At 35.1% G+C, this 18,350-nt stretch overlaps 1 protein-coding gene across 3 annotated transcripts in view; it reads left to right on the forward strand.

The window, feature by feature from the left end:
* The window catches only part of LOC150101823 (RNA-binding protein 5-like), a 455,027-nt gene that overhangs the window by 324,094 nt on the left and 112,583 nt on the right, over positions 1 to 18,350 (forward strand). For all 3 annotated transcript variants that reach the window (XR_016549043.1, XM_090400660.1, XM_090400661.1), the window contains exon 19: positions 9,106 to 9,352. Coding sequence is in view for 2 of the 3 variants with exons in the window: in XM_090400660.1 (XP_090256786.1) it covers positions 9,106 to 9,352 (247 nt within the window). In the remaining variant the exon portion in view is untranslated. The remainder of the gene's footprint in view (positions 1 to 9,105; positions 9,353 to 18,350) is intronic.

Consider the following 18,350-nt stretch of genomic DNA (forward strand, 5'->3'; position numbering starts at 1 on the left):
TCTGTTAGGGACCACAGTGGCAGCATTTGCCTCCCTCTCTTCATGGGATGCCATTTATAATTAGTAATAGTCTTGGGCCAGCTATCTCTGATTTGCAACCAGTGGAGGTTGAACTTTCACCTCAGTCTTCAACAGTTACAGCTAAGACAGTCTTGCTTACTCCCTGTAGAGAATGAAAGGTGTCAGCAAATTTATTTATTTATTCATATTTATTTTTAGCTTGCATTATATTTTTTTAGTATCATGAGTGAGTTAAGGATTTAGTAATCCAGAAATCTTGCTCTAGAGTGACCAAACATTTTCAAGCCATTTTGGACCTCTAGTAAGCAGGATGGTGGTTTAGTAGACAAGTGATGAAATTCTTCTAACTTCTAAAATGGGATTAGTGGTACTATTATTGCGCATGTCAGTGTTTCTACTCTCCTGGTCTAAAAACCTGCTGTGATCAATTTTGATTTTTTTTTTCTTTGAATTGCTTGACTCACAAACATGGATGATATGTTTGTGAGTCTTCCCCCTACGCTTGCTTGTTCTCCAACAAACATACTAAAATAGTTCAAGAACAGAAAATCTGAATATCTTCTAAGTGGTTTAAGGGAAAAAAAAACCTTCAGTTTTGTTTGGAGGGGGGAGCTATCTTACAACTTGTAACAGCTGTAGAAAACTTGCCTCCTACTCAAACAGCATTCAAACTTTCTGATCCCCCTTGTTAACTATTGAATGCAATTTTGCCCTTCCAGCTTTCTCTCTCTCACATACATAATCAAATGGGCCTTGCTCTTGTTCAACTGCCCATGTACCAAACACATGGCAATATGCCTGACCTATTGGATACCACCAGAATCTTCTGCTGATGCAGAAGCACATATTCAGCTTTTTCCAGTAAATCAACCAGTCAATCACTCATTGAACTGTCATGTCATTATTCTCGTCTCCATTCTCTCTAAAATAATGGAGAAAGTCATCATTATCACTAGTCAGCAGCATCACTATCTAAAGAGCCTAATAAAATTAGTTTAATCCTTTATCCAAGTGTGAGCCAACAAAGTTTGCGCCTGAAGTATCTTCAGGACTGGGGTAAGGTGGTACTACACCAGGGCAACTCGTTGCAAAGGTGGAGCAAGCTACCAACACTCCTGTCTCAGTATCTTCTATAATGCAAACACACTTGGATAAAGGATTAAACTAAATTTATTATACTCTAACCAAGTGAAAAATAAACTTTCAACATCTTTCTCTAAATCCAGAGTAATTTATTAAAAAAGGGTGGCACACCATTTGGCAGCTCCTATAGGTAGAGATGACCTGCTAATGCTTCTGCCTGGTATCTCAACTTGGGCCTGGCTCCCACTGAAGAGACCTCAATAAAGGTTGAAACTAGTCTGGGTAGTGGCCCTTCCCTTAATGCATAACATTAGACATATCTGCAAGGAGATGTGTTTTGCATTATAGGAGATACTGAGACAGGAGTGTTGGTAGCTTGCTCCACCTTTGCAACGAGTTGCCCTGGTGTAGTACCACCTTACCCCAGTCCTGAAGATACTTCAGGCACAAACTTTGTTGGCTCACACTTGGATAAAGGATTAAACTAAATTTATTATACTCTAACCAAGTGAAAAATAAACTTTCAATATCTAAAGAGCCATTCAATTAATTAGTAACCACATATATAGTTTCTGCCACTTTCAGCTCACGGAAGATCTCTTAGTCAACAATAGTTCCCTTGGAAATAGCCTTTAGCCTTTGTAATAGTTTGGGAAATGCTTGTGTGGTTTCACCTAACAGGCATAGCGGGCTTCCCACTCAGCTGTCATTTTCTTTGTTTACATCACAGTTTAATCCCGGGATCTTCCATAACCCCATTCCTTAAATGTTATTTTAATGTTATGTTGAGTTGGAATTTATTCCAGTAGCTGACTTTTTGATGTTCACCCTGATTCCCTGACAAAAGCAAAGGTGCGTGTTTGGGGGGGGGGGGTAATTAGGTAATGCCCATTTGACATGCAGTCCTATCATGTTGTGCTGTCATGTTATATTGGTTTAAGCCAATAAGAATACAATTTAGTTGGCTAAATCCCAATTTGCCATCCCATCTTTGTTTGCTCAGTAGTGAATTCTTGAGTTTTGAATAATGGCAAGCTAACTATCTTCAATTTTGATAACAGATTTAATGCTACTTCCTTGTTAATTTGGTCCATATAGATGATTAATAGTAGTGGATATAGTATGAATCTTTTGCTTTAATGGTAGTGTGAAATTTGTTAGTTAGCAAGAAATAGAATCCCTGTTACATTTTCTGAATTTAAATACAAATGATTGCCTCTTGATTCTGCAAGTTTCGGAGATTGTCATTCTCAGTAGATATCAGAAATTATTATTTATTTGATATGATCCATCTAGCTCATGGCACTTGTGACTAGTTAACTGATTTTTTTTGTGTACTGTCTCTTTGAATTGCTTGTTTCTTGCTGAAAATTTACTGTACAAAATATTTATTGCTAGTTTCAATTTCAATAAATTTATTACTGTATCTGACATGTTTTACACTCTAGCATGAATCCTCACCTTGTACTTGATTTTAAATTGCACCTTTATCGTGTACATCCTGGACTTATAATCCCCACTTCAAACATAGACATGGTCTGTGCATTGCTTACACTTATTTCATTCTCATTTACACTGTATGGTTGTAGTATTATTTTTGTCACCTTATCTTATGTAGTTTCATATCTACAAAACTTAAATTTTGCTATAACTATAAAATTCACTGCTATGTTTCAATAATTTCTTAATAGTTTGTCTTAAAATAAAAATCAGGTCTTGATAGTATCTACTTTAAATTAAAGATGCGAGAAATTATATTCTTGGTTTCATTCTTTATCTAAGTGTAAGGAAAGAAAGCTTGCATGTAAAGTCACTTCATGACTAGGCTACTTGTATATAGAGTAATGACTTCACATTAATTGCCTTAAGTATCCCATAAAGTACTGCACATATCCTTATGGACATGTATAATGCTAGGCATTATGGGAAAGGTGTGACACCACCTTTTGACTACTTGTATCTAGAAATATGACTTCTGCATTACTTCAGCCTTGGTACAATGTATAATGCACATATGCTTACAGACATGTATAATGCATAGCATTATACATGTCTGTAAGCATATGTGCATTGCATTTTGGGATACTAAGGCAATTAATGTGATGTCATTAGCCTTTATATACAAGTAGCCCAGTCGTGAAGTGACTTCATGTGCAAACTTTGTTTTCTTACTTGGATAAAGGAAGAAACCAAGAATATAATTTCTTGGCATCTTTAATTTATAGTATAACCAAGTGAAAAAAACTTTCAGTGTTTGCTTGTTCTTTGTGGTGTATGCCATTGAATTTCAGGATACCTACTTACGGCTTCATGAGAAGGATTGGATGTTCAGTCAGAAATTGTAGGTTCTCTGCATTTTATACTATAAAAGCTAGATACTGTATGTGTTTGTGTCAAGGACTTCATCCATAATAAATTTAGTTTAATCCTTTATCCAAGTGTGAGCAAACAAAGTTTGCACCTGAAAATATCTTCAGGACTGATGAAAGGTGGTGCATCTGTTGGCAACTCGTAGCAAAGGTGGACCAAGCTCTCATCATCCTTGTCTCAGCATCTCTCACCATGCAAAGTACGGTGAGAGATGCTGAGACCCTTGCAGACATGTATAATGCTATGCATTAAGGGAAGGGCCACTACCCAGACCAGTTTCGACCTTTATTGAGGTCTCGTCAGTGGGAGGCAGACACAGAAGTGGTGACACTAAGGCAGAAGCAATGGAGAGGTCATATTTATCCAGCTATTTATTCAGACTTCATCCAGCCTGTAGATTTGGCATTTCAGCAACTCCAAAAAGAATGAGATCTTGTTTTATTGTATTGACTTAAAACAAAAACCACAAATATTTTGCAGCAGCGTTGATATGTGGTATATTTTGAAACATGCCAAAGTTTAAATACTACACAGCTACATCGCTACTTAATATATTGGAACTTAGGATAACTCAGTATGATTCTCATAAGAAATGAATAGTTCACTGCATAAAAGCAAAGAGGCATGGAAAAAAAAAAAAACTCATTAAGAAAAAAATCGGAAATCCATTTCACCAATACGCATCTGATCTCATCATCATATATATTTCAGTTTTCACTCCTGAAAACTGCTCCTCTTTCAATGAATTCATCATCATATCCCTTACCAGTGGCCATCTCAGTTCTCCCACCTAGGTTGTCCACAATTCTTTTGGTCTTAAAAGTGAGATATTTTGTGTCCAATGGTTGAGGTATGGCATGTGGATGCATTTCATTGAATTAAAACTTGAACTTCTCATTTTGGATTTCTTCTCTGTCTCAGAATTTCTTTATTGGTTTCAGTGCATTTTGTTGCAGCCTCTGCTTGAGCTTTCCCAGCAAGAATGTTTTTCATATGTAAGCGAAGGTTTCTGTGAGTAAGCAGTTCTGAGATAGTTTTCAGTATTGAGATCACGTTTATTAAACAATAAAAATCCCGACAAGTTTCGTTTGTCGTAAGACTTAAGCGTGTATTCCACTCTACTGAAGCTAATAGAATCTACCAACAAACAGAACTAGCTATTTTAATAGAACAGATCGTAGCCAAAGACTTGCAAAGATAGACCATGATATGTTTGCTGTACAAAGCAAATTGGCTACGTTGCTGCCATCCAACCTCTGGAATAATATTGATAGCATTACGTACAACAAAGCTACAGCGGTTGCTAATCAGAAGAAATATAATTTGATAAAAAGTTTAATTTGCTTCAGCAAGAAAAAGAAAAACAAGAAAAATCTAGATCAGTCTAAATTGGTGATTAACCTTTCTTCCAAAGTCCTGTCAACAGCAGAAAAACTCTTAATGAAAGGTTTTATTTAGCTCCTCACCATATTCCACAATTAGATATCATTGCACAAATTGAGAAAGGAATCCCAATCTGCCTAGAGATTCAGTGGATCTGATCCGCATACAAAGTTCAGCATTATTATTAAAATGTAACGTACCACATGGAAACTTATCTAAAGCGGAATCCATAGCCCTAAAAGAATTAAGACAAGATATAAACATCGTGATAATCAAGGCAGGTAAGGGAATGCAACAGTAGTCATGAATTCAGAAAAATACGCAAGAAAAATGAACATCCTATTAGAGGATTCCAATACCTATTCACTCCTAGACAGAGATCTCACATGGCAAGTGCATAATAAAACTAATGAGTTGATTAAAAAGTTTCCTAATGGGCCTGAAGAATTAAAAAGATCTCTATCATCAAAACATCCATTTGTCCCGAGAATTTATGGAGCACCAAAAATACATAAAAAAAGATATCCTATTAAGGCTTATTTAGATGGGAGAGATTCTCCGACCTCAAATTTAGCGAAATATCTGACAAACATGATAACACCACACACATAGGAAAACAGAATCATTTATAAAGAATAGTTTACATTTCATCAAAAAGGTAAAGAATATAAACATAGAACCTTCAGACATCTTAGCAAGTTTCGATATAGTCAGCCTCTTCACTAATGTACCTAGAAATGACACAGTGGATCTTCTTGAAAACCTTTTCCAACTGAACATTGTAAGACTATACAAACACTGCTGGAAAACACTTTTTTCATTTATCAAGACAAATATTGGGAAAAAGAAGGACTTGCCACAGGTTCCCCCCCCCCCTCTCCAGCTTCAGCCAACCTTTTTATGGAAAATTTTGAAACAAATGCTTTAAAAAAAACTATCATAAAAGACCAAAGGTTTGGCTACGTTATGTAGATGATATTTTCATCATTTGGTCAGGAACGGTAGTTGAACTGATTGCTTTTAAAGAGTATCTTAATAATTTGCATCCAAATATAAAATTCACTATAGAACTAGAAGAACATAAAAAATTACCTTTCCTTGATATCTTTGTAGAAGTAAACGAAGAGGGAAAAAAGGTTATCCTTTTCTGTATACAGAATACCGACCACAAAACATCCATTTGTCCCAAGAATTTATTGAGCACCAAAAATACACAAGAAAGATATCCCATTAAGACTGATTGTAGATGGAAGAGATTCTCCTACCTTTCTTAAAGATTTCTTAATGCTTCCTCACACCACCATCCATTGCAAAAAATAGGCATAATTAAAACCTTGCAAGACAGAGCATACAATATATCTAGCACATAGATGAAGCAAAATGAAGAATTACACTACCTGACACAGAACCTCACACTTAATGTTTTTGAGCCCAAGACAATAAAAAAAATTCTTAACACAGCTCCTGCAACTCCCTCATCAAAACAAGATTTCAAGAACGCAATCACGCTGCCATACATCAAGAATATCACAGACAAATTGGCTACATTGCTCTGCAAGTACAATATAAAAGTGGCTTTTCTTCCTTTACAAAAAATCAAGATTTCTACATCCACCAAAAACCTCCATATCATCCTATGAAAAAACTAGGCCTCTATCAGATTCACTGTTCTTGTGGCATCTGTTACGTAGGCCAGACAGAAGGTCAGGAGAAATCTGCATGGCGGAACATATAAAAGACGTCAAAAAAAAAGAAGGGAACACAAATCAGGCTTAGCATTTTACATAACTACTACTGGCCATCAAGTACTCTGGCAACAGACAAACATGTTATATGTTGCTAAGAACTGTTTCACAAGAAAATTTAAGGAAGTTGCAAAAATGCTTAGAATCCTTACACAGGGCAATAAAAATCAAGGCTTGATTTTACATCAGGTGTGTTCTGCCTTTCAAAAAATTAACTGCCTCGTACCTTGGATATAACACACGTGAGCTACAAAACGTAGCAACAACTAGCATTATTCCAACAAGCATACAATAACGAATGTATCATTTTGTATTCAAGTTCTCAATTAATGAACAGCTGTGAAGTCAAAAAACATCTTATGGACTATTAATTATCAATTGATCTCTGGTTGTTGTGTTAAACTTTTATACACCATTACCCCCCTGATGATGTAACTCTTAATGAACGAAACTTGTCAGGTTTTTTATTCTTTTATATTTTATTGTTTAATAAATGTGGTGGTCTGTCTGAATACTGAAAACTATCTCCAAGAATGTTTTTCCTTCATATTCACCTTAATAAGTTTTTTTGCTTACATTGTTGTTTTTACCAGTCTAGCCCGAAGAGCTTGTGAAGTATTGACTTTCAATACATCAGATTGATTTTCAATCTCACATTTTCACCTATACATTTAATGCCATTATGCCCATGAGTTGTTCAAATCACATATTGGTATAGATTTGTGATCTGTACTGCTTCTTGGGAAACGAGAAATACATCCACCAGTATACTATTCTTAGTTGTCTGCAAAATGGTATGCTTGTCATAAATGTTACTTTTCCTGTTAGGTCCATGGCTTTTGATATTTTGATGCCAAAGCTTACTCTGATTCTGTTACAGGAAATAATTTTTGAAATGGGTCACTGCATTCATAATTTCACTTTGAATTATTTTCCTGGATCTGATCCTTAACACTCTAGCATCGTGCACCAAGGAAGTTTATAGCAAAAATAAAGCATTCTACAACTAACTAAGTAATGATCTCACCTTCTTTCTCTAACTTCTCTAGGATCCTACTGCTAATAAAAAGAAGGGGGAAAAAAGGAAAATTTTGAAAATGTCTGAAGATAAAATTTCCCTCACATCCAGATGGCATTTGCAATTCCTAACCAACCCAACTATTGTCATTTCTCCTTCACTACACCATATAACCTTCTGACATCATGCTTGTTCTCAAACAACTGCATTGATAATCAGATAACATCTGTCATATCAAATACATGCTCTTGTTGATGATATTCTATCAACAAGAGATCAGAAAAATCTTGAGCATCTTCTAAAACTTCTGTTGATACTCCAATTGTACTCTTAAGTTTGTGCTGGCTTTTCACACTCTCATACTTTTCTTGATTTCCAAGCTAAAGAGTAAAACTTGGAAATCATGTAATCTTAGTTCTTTTCAAAATAATTAAGAAATGCATTTGCTGCCTTTCTATCTATCAGCAACTATTCTATAGGAATGTATATATCAGGTATCATTGGATAGTAGAATGTTATGGATAAACCCAAATTGGTTTTTGGTCTTATGGTCTTTTTTTGTTTTGCCAACTGATTGAATTCCATACCATATCTGAACACTTACTTGCATATAACAATCTATGAGTTTATCCTCATATATGAGTATGTCTTATATGTGATGGTTCTGTTCTTTCAGGCACTCTATATAATGAATTTCCATGATTTCTTTACAAGTTCAGAATGTTCAGATAATAGAATATTGCTTTCTTTTGAATGGTGGGGGATCCCATTCCAAACGAGCTTGTTCTACTCGCTATCATATAAATACTGCCTAGAGTGTAGTATTCTCTCTCTCTCTCTCTCTTAAGTACTTCCATGAAGATCCGTGATTACTTCCGTACTCTTGGCACTACTTGTTATACATTTTTGTGAATTCTTGTGCATGGAATTGACCTAAAAAAAAAAAAACTCTACTCATTCATTTTAACTACCTGTGTTCCATGGAAGAAGTAGCTGCCATTTTTATCTCTCATAAACAAGAATTCACAGTCATATAAAAGAAAAGTTAATAATTACCTCCTAATAATCTAACCCTTAGTCTATCCATACTATTAGTATACTGCTGAGTTTTTAATCACTAGTGATTTTGATTGGTGGCTTATGTATAATAAATCATATAAGCAGTTGTATGAAAATTTCAAAATGCTTGAGATTTCATGTATGGATTACAGCAGGTGACATACTCTTCCCTATTTACATACATTTTGTATCATATATTAGGTTATCCAACATTAATATTTCAAAAATATATTTAACTGATAAAACAAAACAATTTTTTACCATATACCGTTATCAGGTATTGATTCTTTTTAATATCTGAGTAAGTTTTAATAAGCTACACTTTCACTGATAACTAGTCAACATTTAAGTCAATTTTGATAATGAAGAAATCTGTATTATGTGAATTTTAAGAAATATTAGTTTATTTTCAAATTATTTTTGCAGGATATGGAAAGATGGGCAAAAACTCTCAACCAGAAAAAAGAGAATGCAAAATTGGGCTTGGTTGCTACAACAGCAATATTACTTCCTCCAGGTTTAATACTTTCTGAAGCTTCCAGGCCTTCTGCTGCTGCTGATGCTGGGTTTGCTATTTTAGAAAAAAGATCATCTCCAGCAGAACGTCAAGCCCTACTGACTGAAGCTTTGAAAAAGAAGGATTTAGAAGAAAAGAAGCTTATGTCATTTTCAGGTATTTTTATATGCAAAGAAATATATTTCCTTTCACTGTTTAGATATATTGTTTTAATTAAATGTTGACTTTTTTTCTGCCTTATTCTATTATAAATATATACAAAAGCAATCCAAAGCTTTCAGAATTTTGTCATTTTTGTTTTATTTTTATCACATAAAATTAAAACTGGGAAAACATGTTCTATTATATGTTCAGAATATATGCCATTATGTTTTGTAAAATTTTGCATTACTATTGTTACAGTTGTTAAAAATAAAGTGAAAAGTGCTAAACAGTTGATGCAACAGTGACTTTTGTTGACAGTTGTTTAAGATGAAGTGAAAAGTGCTACATTAGTTAATACTACTTTTATCTGTAAAAAAGAGTTTTTTTTGCTGAAACGGATACACTTTTAATTGATGACCAAACTGATTGGAGTGTTCTCATAAGTGAAGCTATTCCGAACAACTTTTACATTTGTGAAAATTATTCTAAATTTTTCATTTGCATACCTGATGTAAATGAATGCTTCATTTATGTTATTTACTCACATATATGACTACTTGAAAATGTTATTAAACCATCACATGCATCTACAAGTAAAAAAAATAAAGCACCAGTGATCACTATGTGACAATGATCTGGAACCTGATGTGTTGTATGACTAGGGTGACCAGGGTATGCCTGTATAATTATATATCATGATAACTAATCATAAATGAAAAAAACAAAGAGGTATAAGGACAATTTTTTAATAATTTCAGGTAGTCCTTGTGGTAGCTAGTCATACCTCAGTGAAGAGTGAATAAAATAACTATAAATGCAAAGGATCTGATTCTGATTTTGACTGGGAATCAGAACATTTTCAAAAGTAAACTGATTTAGGCATCTACACTTAAAATGCATGCGAATAGTTATTATAACATTACTTGAACGGATATTTGCATATTTGAGACTGCTTTAAATTCAGAGTGGTAGTTTTGCAAGCTGATGCATTTAGCAAATTGCATATATGCAAAAGAATTTTGCACATAAGTTATTCCAGGAATTGAATGGGCATATTTTATTAAATTTGTCGAGTCATTCTAATTTTTGTTTCAATCAAACCATTTTCAGGACATAGAAAGAAAGAAAGAAAAATCTTGTAAATGCGTTAACAATGGCTAGATGAAATTTGCTCAAGTTTTGAGATTTAGGATACATACAAGATGCCCATGTGATTCAGTTTGGGTTTAAATCTGATTATTTATATTGCAAATTGTGATAGTGTTTCAAACTGATATTATGCCGGCCTGGTTGGCTGAGTGGTTAGTGTATCCGCTCTCCAGCCAAAAGGCTGTGGGTTTGAATGCCGCCGTGGGCATTGATGTTTGTGATTGTCTGTGAAAATACTAGTGGTGGTGTAAAATACGACGATATTATATTATCTTATTCAAAACTTATCTTCAAAATTTTTCTTTACTTGATTTACTTTAACTTTATACAGTTGTATTTCCGAGCATATAATCCGTTGCTTGATTTAATCTGTTAACCTTCAATTCTCTCACTCAACTTAATTCCCCCTTTGTCTCAAGGCTGCAAATATTATTGTTCACGTGTGCAAAACCTTCAGATCTAAGAAATTGCCTCTGGCTGGAGCCAAACTCTTGGTCTGAACTACTGGCATTTTTCTAAATCGAATTTTGGAAATTTATTTGATTTCTAGCTGCGCCACCAAAATTCGTGGATAGGAGATGAATATCCTTCCAAAGGAAAACACTCGGTAAAACACGGAAACTGTTCTCTCTTACTTAATACTAAATCTAGCAACGTAAAACTTCTATACTACAGTCTTGGCTATTCAAGTCTAGGACACACAGATTCGAATTTTTATGAGCAGTGCATTGGTATGCAGGAATCAGGCAAATTATTTAAACAAGAAAACAATTTATTCATACTGAAAGAATGTACAAAAGGTTAATACTAAAATTACAAGTTAATTCAATTTCTATACTTCAATAGTAACTCATGATTACAAATACAATTAAACCTCTTAGGTAAACAATCCTTGTAAATCAATGTGTCTATGATATTTCTTTAGTTAAGACTTAATCACACACAGAGAGCAATTCTTCCATTCTAAACAAAAGCAGGCCCAGCTAATAACAACAATATTAAGCACATATCATTTCACCTTAAAGTATGCTAAGTTTACTCTCATAGAACTGAACAAGATAATTCAAAGATTAGCTTAATGCCTATAGTCCTCAATTATTAATACAAAGAAAATTTCAAATAAATCACTGTCACAATTCTGTCTCTAGCAAAAATAGTAGTCTAGTCCACTTTCATAGATTCTTGAATTCTTTTTCCTCTGATACTTTTTGATGTTGGCTATGCACACGGGAATTTTTTCCGGGATTTGTGAGATCTCTTCTTACTATTACGGACGGCAGGAACTTGGTGGCATGAAAATCCAGAAATGACTTTCTTCAAACAAAACTCAAATTAGTCGTCTCTCACTTCTGGCATCTATTGACTGGAACATAGGACTCCAACCATGAATCGGGGCAGCCTTCCCGAGCCTGGACCCAAAACAGAATGAAGACGAACTTATTCTATCACACACATCAAATCTGCCTCTCCTTCTGCGTGGCCTTCCCCCTGAAGACGATCAGTAAAACTACTCTGTTGCAACTCTGTAACCTCTGACCTGTGTTGCCATAACCCGCGTCACTTACATCATAACTGCGTAACCTGCCTCACCGTAACCCTCTCATGACTGCGTTGGCGTCTTCTGTTGTCGTGTTCCCGTAACATCGTAGCAACCCCCTTTTATCTGGCCCCTTTGACCCTGGGTATTTCATGGGTTTGCACCCACTACCTTTTTCTTCATTGCGATAATGCGGAAAACCCCCGTACACACTTTGACCTTTGCGATAGTAATTGGCTCAGGTCATAAGTCAATTCTGCTGGAATATTTCCATGTGGTAATCAGTGGTAGATGGCTTTGGTGTAGTTGTGGTTCGTTGTAGTTGGTGGATTGAGTGGTGGAGACAGAGAGTTGTAGAGTAAGCACTCCCACGATGTGTCTTTGGACTATTATTATTACATGACCCTGGAGGGGTCATGTAATAATAATATTAATGTTGCAGTGGCTGATTGGCATTTAAAGAAGTTTTATTACAATCTCATTTAAATTATGGATGCTTATTTTAATTTCGATTGCAATCAGATCATTTGTAGTGTCACAATTATGTGAAATACTAAATTATATTGTTGAGTACATAAACCATCAACAGGATGATTTGTAATAAAAGTACCATTAACTTTTAACATACTTGTCAGATTTTTACAAGTTATCATCACAGATTTGTTACAGACATTATGATTACATCTCTCATTTTAATAATTTAGAGACTGTGTTAAGAATAATTTACTTTAATTTCCCGACTTTTTGACCATGTTAAGATCGTTATCGGGAACACACACATATCCACAGAGACAAGCTACATTACATTTCAAACAGTATTGCCAAAGTGACAATTGATTTGATTAACTGTTATTCTACTGGCCTAACCTCTAGCAGAAAAAAAACATATATAAAAAAATGGTCATATTATCTTTTAATATTTTTAATGCAGTTATAGTATGCCTAATCAGTAATTTAACTAAGTGTTTGTTATAACAAGGCTAAGATCCTGGACTACCATAGTCCTAATTATAATTTATAATGAACTCTTGGAACCAAAGGTAATGTAAGTAGAATATGTGCCATCCATATTCTTGGGAGTTTTAGACCATCGTTATTGTTGAGATCAGGATGGTTGATTATAATTTCATCAGCCTCCTTAAATTTGTGCGTAGATGTGATGTAATGAACAGGTGCTTTTCCTGTGTGATTTGGGAAAAGAGCATTCAGGCATGATCAGAAAGGCCAGATTAACTCTAGTTATTAAATGTAATTTGTCATTTTTGTTCCTTTGTCTGGATAGGAATTGTGTGTCCAGTTTCACCTATATAAGGCAGATTACGGGTGCATTGAATACAGTACACTCTAGGGGAGGAAGATTTGAATAAACTTTTTAATTTTGCAGCAGGTTTAAAGGTGGCATTATAAAGTTTGTATTTGTATAATATTCTGTTTATTTTATCTGATATCTCATTACTATTTGGAGGCAACTTACAGGATTCTGCATCACTCTCTAATTTTGCATCATCAGATGATTGAATATCACACTTGAGATCCTCCCCAGTATCATCAATATACACGTGGGATTCAACAGTTGCCCAAGTATCATAACTCTTTGAAACACTACTTGTCACCCTCCTCCCCACAGACTCAGCACCACCATGAGCCACAAGTTTATTTTGCAGATCCCATCCCTCTGAGTTTATATAACTACCTCAATCTATGAGGAGGATGCCAAATGTCTTGACAAAATCTAGAAGTATCACAGTATATCCATTTTCCTTGCCTAATTGCTGTCATTCTATCATAGAATATGAGCAGATTTCTAAAGCAATACCTACCTTTAACAAAACCATATTGTCTTTTATAGAGGATGTGAGTGTAATCAAGAGAATCGTGATGTATTGATCTTTGAATCAATTGCTAATCAATCTGTCCAGTACCTTGATGACCTCACCAGAGATACTAATTGGTTTTATAATTTGCTGCATCTGTCTTAGCTCCACCCTCTATAATGGGATTATTATCCTACTCTCCTTCTCCTCATAAGGAATATGACAAGTGCTGGGACTGAAGTTCAGAAGACATTACTAGCTGTTTTGCATATTCCTTCAGTACTCATGCCTATATCCAATCAAGTCCAGTTTCTGTATTTTAGTATGTAACAGCTTTAACACTCCTAACTCATCTGCCTTTTTTTCTTTTGTCTAATTCTAACCTGCAGCCCAAAGAGCTAATGAGTTTGACTGGAATGTAGACCTTACTAAAGTGATCACTAAAATTTAACTATTTCTTGTTTATACTATAAGGATCACAAGAATAATTTGTTATAGTGAATAGTTTGCTATAATGAATTTCTTTTAACATAGTATTGTACCCATTGTCACATGGAGAGAAGAGGCAAGGAATAAGAAAAGTCTCATTGACTATGTTATTGTTGTTGATAGTGATGTTTTCTCCCTGGTGCAGGATACCAGAGTGTACAGAGGATTTGAAATTGGAAGCGATCACTATTTAGTCTTGAGCAGGATAAAATTGAATTTCATATCAAAAAGAATGACATGTAAGAAAAGTTTTAAAGTGAATAAAATTTGAGCAGCTCTCAATTGTGAACTGCAGACTAAAATACACAAAGATTATTGAAGAAAAAATGAAAAGGTTTGGGAACAGGAACCAAACCTTGGAGATTCAGTGGCAAGCCTTGAAGACAACCCTGATTGATTCAGCCAGAGAGGCATGCGGTGAGGTTGTCTGCAAGGATAGAAAAATCAGAACTCCATGGTGGACACAGAAAGTTAAAGAGGCAGTGAAAGAAAAGAAGAAAGCATATCAAAGTTCCTGGCAAATAAGTCAGCTTTTGCTCTTAGAGAAAACTGAGACGAATGTAAGAAAGTGAAACACCGTGTAAAACTAGCTAAACAAAAGTCATGGGAGGACTTTGGCAAGAACATAGAAAATAAATATCAAGAAGGTGGTAAGATATTCTGGAGGTTGTTGAAGAAGCTTAGAAATGGAGGAAAGAGTGCTGTAAAAGGAGTTAGAGATGATAAAGGTGACTTGAAAATGGGAGAAAAAGATATCCTTGAAGTATGGAGTAATGACTTCGAAAAATTGCTAAATGAAACAAGCAGTGATAGCACAGTGGTAAAATAACACTCAACAGGCATACAATCAGGAATACATATCCATACTTGAAGTAGAAAAAGCCATCAAAGTCAGTCTTGAAATGTGGAAAGGCAGGAGTAGATGATATTCGACCAGAAATGCTGAAGTATGGTTATAAAAGTCTTACAGTGGCTGCACTTCATAGTTCAGAAGGCCTGCACAGAGGGACGAATTCCTAATAATTGGATTAGAACTCTCATGCTACCCATATATAAAAAGGGAAATAAAACTGAATGTGAGAATTACAAGGTATTTTCCTATTGAGTGTTCCTGGCAAGATCTATGCAAGTATACCTGAGAAATGGTTGAGAAGAATTGTGGAGGAAAAGCTTGGTGAAGAACAAGCTGGATTCAGGCCAAATAGAGGCTGTCAGGATCAGATCTTCACTTTACGACAAATGGTTGAAAAGTCATGGGAATATAACAGAGATCTCTATTTAAGTTTTGTCGATCTGAAAAAGGCATATGACAAGGTTCCGAGAGAGAGAGAGAGAGAGAGAGAGAAACTATTCAATATGCTACAGTTATATGGTGTCAATGGGGCATTATATCAAGCAATACTTAGTCTTTATTTGAGTTGTAAGTCAGCAATTAGAATTGAAGGAAGTACAGGAAGATGGTTTAATGTTAAATCTGGTGTGAGACAAGGATGTACATTATCCCCTCTGTTATTCATTATCTAAATGGATCACATTATGAAGGAAAGTGGTATTAAACATGATATCAGAATTGGAGATGTTAATGTCAGCTCTTTGCTTTATGCGGATGATGTTATACTTCTAAATAAATCCGCTACAAGTCTGCAAGAATCTCTGACTAAATTGAATAGCTGTTGTAATAGATATGGTATGAAGGTCAGCAATAAAAAGACAAAGACAATGAAAATAGGCAGAATCATTGAAAATGTCAACTGTGTTGTGAATGGAGAACCTGTGGAACAAGTAAAACATTTCAGCTACTTAGGCATGATTTTTAGTGAAGATAGTAAATTAAATATGGAAATTGACACAGAATCAACAAAGGTGGTATGGTAGGCACTCAATTGAATAAATTCATATGGAATAAGAGAGAAATTAGTCGGAACACTAAATTAGCTGTATACAAGACGGTCAAACCAGTTTTAACTTATGGATCTGATAGCTGGATCAGAAGTAAAACACTTGACCAAAGACTAGAGACCGCAGATATGAGAGCAATATCATATTAAAAACGAGGATATTAGGAAAGAACTTAATATTGTCAGCATCCAGGAATGCATTAGCAAAGTTAATCTCAGGTGGTATGGTCATTTAAGCAGAATGGAAGAGGAAAGATTAGCAAAACAAGTGTTCTCTGCCAGGTTGGCAGGAAAAAGACCCAGTAAAAAGTGCCTTAGATGACAGAAATATAAGACCTGATAATATTGGAGTCTTGAAATTTAACAGAGACTGATTTGGAGGAAAATTGTAGATAGGAAGTTAGTAATGATGTAAATTTTTCATGTAGTACTATCATATCCTGTATACCCCTTGAGGGTACTGATGATGATAATGATTGTACCCATGTGGCTTTGGTTAGGACTTTATAGTAGTTTGTTATAGAAGTGTTGTTGTAGTAAGAGCTGACTATATGTCACACTATTCTACCATATGCATTCACTAAGGTTATTGTTCAGTGCCGTTCTTCCTTTTGCTTGCTATGTAGAATAAAATTCTTTTTTATATCCTCTGACCTGTCCAGCCAATTTTTTTCATAATCTTATTTTGCTTTCCTAACTAGGCTGTCACACTCCTAGTTCTTTAAAACCCTGTAGTCTCATCAGTATTCTTCTCATGATACTTGATCTGCACTCTTTTTATGCATTTCTTGCTTGAAAGTGTTATTCATCCATTTAACTCCCATGCAGTTAATTCTCTTACTTCTGAGGATGCAGTCAGATATAACTTCCTTTAGTTCCCTTTAACTAATTCCCATGTATTATTTCTTGTCCTATGGAAAGCAAGCTGCCTTCTCAGTTCATTTGTCTTATAGATCCACATATGTGCACAATTGCCCCTTCTTAGTCATAGCTCTTACAATATATTGTCACGTCCTATTCAAAACTTTGTGATCACACCCACAAGTTGGAGACAAAATGCTCAAACTCATTTACAACTCTCTTGTGTCAAACCTGCCTTTTTGTGATGTGGCCTGTTTCCACATGGACTCTGGCATACCCAGTGATCATTTCAGCTGCATAAGGAGATAACCCTTCCTAGTTGGAGAAATGCTGACTAAACCTACTGCATGGTGGATGACCTTCATCACCAAGTGAACCATCTAGACTACTTATTGGAGGCCTGAAGTAGTGAATGATCAGGGCGGGGGTCCCACTTTTCATTCTCTTCTTCCCCCATTCCCTATGTGATGTGAGTGATACTGCTGCACCTTTAAGGGTGCAGTTATAAAAATGTGCTCAGACTGGCTGCTAGATAGTTCATGGGCCAGAACCTTTCAGTAATGAGTTGGATATTTCTCAATCAGCTGGTTCAATCAACATCGCGTCATGCCTTGGTGTTGTTGGGATGGGGGAGGGGGTGAGAATCCAGTAATTGAAGGGTGCTATCAATGCCACATTATGCCAAGAAGACAGCTGCTCTGTACTGGTATGTCCAAGAGTATATCTCCTCTCACTGCATGTCCCTCACCCAACGATTAACAGTAATGAAACATATAGAAAATTAATAAACATAAAAAGAAAAACAAAATTAAATGATCATCCTTTGATTTTATGTTATGTCAGAATTCTCACTGTGTCAGAAGGCATCTTTCACATTTTATTATAATAAAATGTGAATTTTATTTTAATATATTTTTAATATTTAAATATCATTTTAATATAATATATTACACACAACATAACTGTTGTGTGTAATTTTTTGGCATTTTTGTCTTATCCCAGATAGCATCAGTTCTGCTTATAGAAAGCTATGATCTAAATTTTGATTTCTGTGATAGCTCTTGTGATCTAATTTCTCAGCATACTTGATATGTGCTCATCTAAGAATTTCTGGTGACCTCTACCCATCTCTCCTTTGACTTATGTATGTGAGAGTCACAGCACCTTTACTTTTGAGCTTGATGTTGAATGGTATTTGTTTGTTTGTTGGTTGGTGGCTGGTTATCATTCCTTGTAGTGACTTAGTGTTGTAACTATTTCCC

Source organism: Typopeltis vanoorti, chromosome 11 (genome assembly GCF_054136105.1).
Source record: "Typopeltis vanoorti isolate ZY-2024b chromosome 11, IOZ_Tvanoo_1.0, whole genome shotgun sequence".
In the NCBI taxonomy this organism is placed as follows: Eukaryota; Metazoa; Arthropoda; class Arachnida; order Uropygi; family Thelyphonidae; genus Typopeltis; species Typopeltis vanoorti.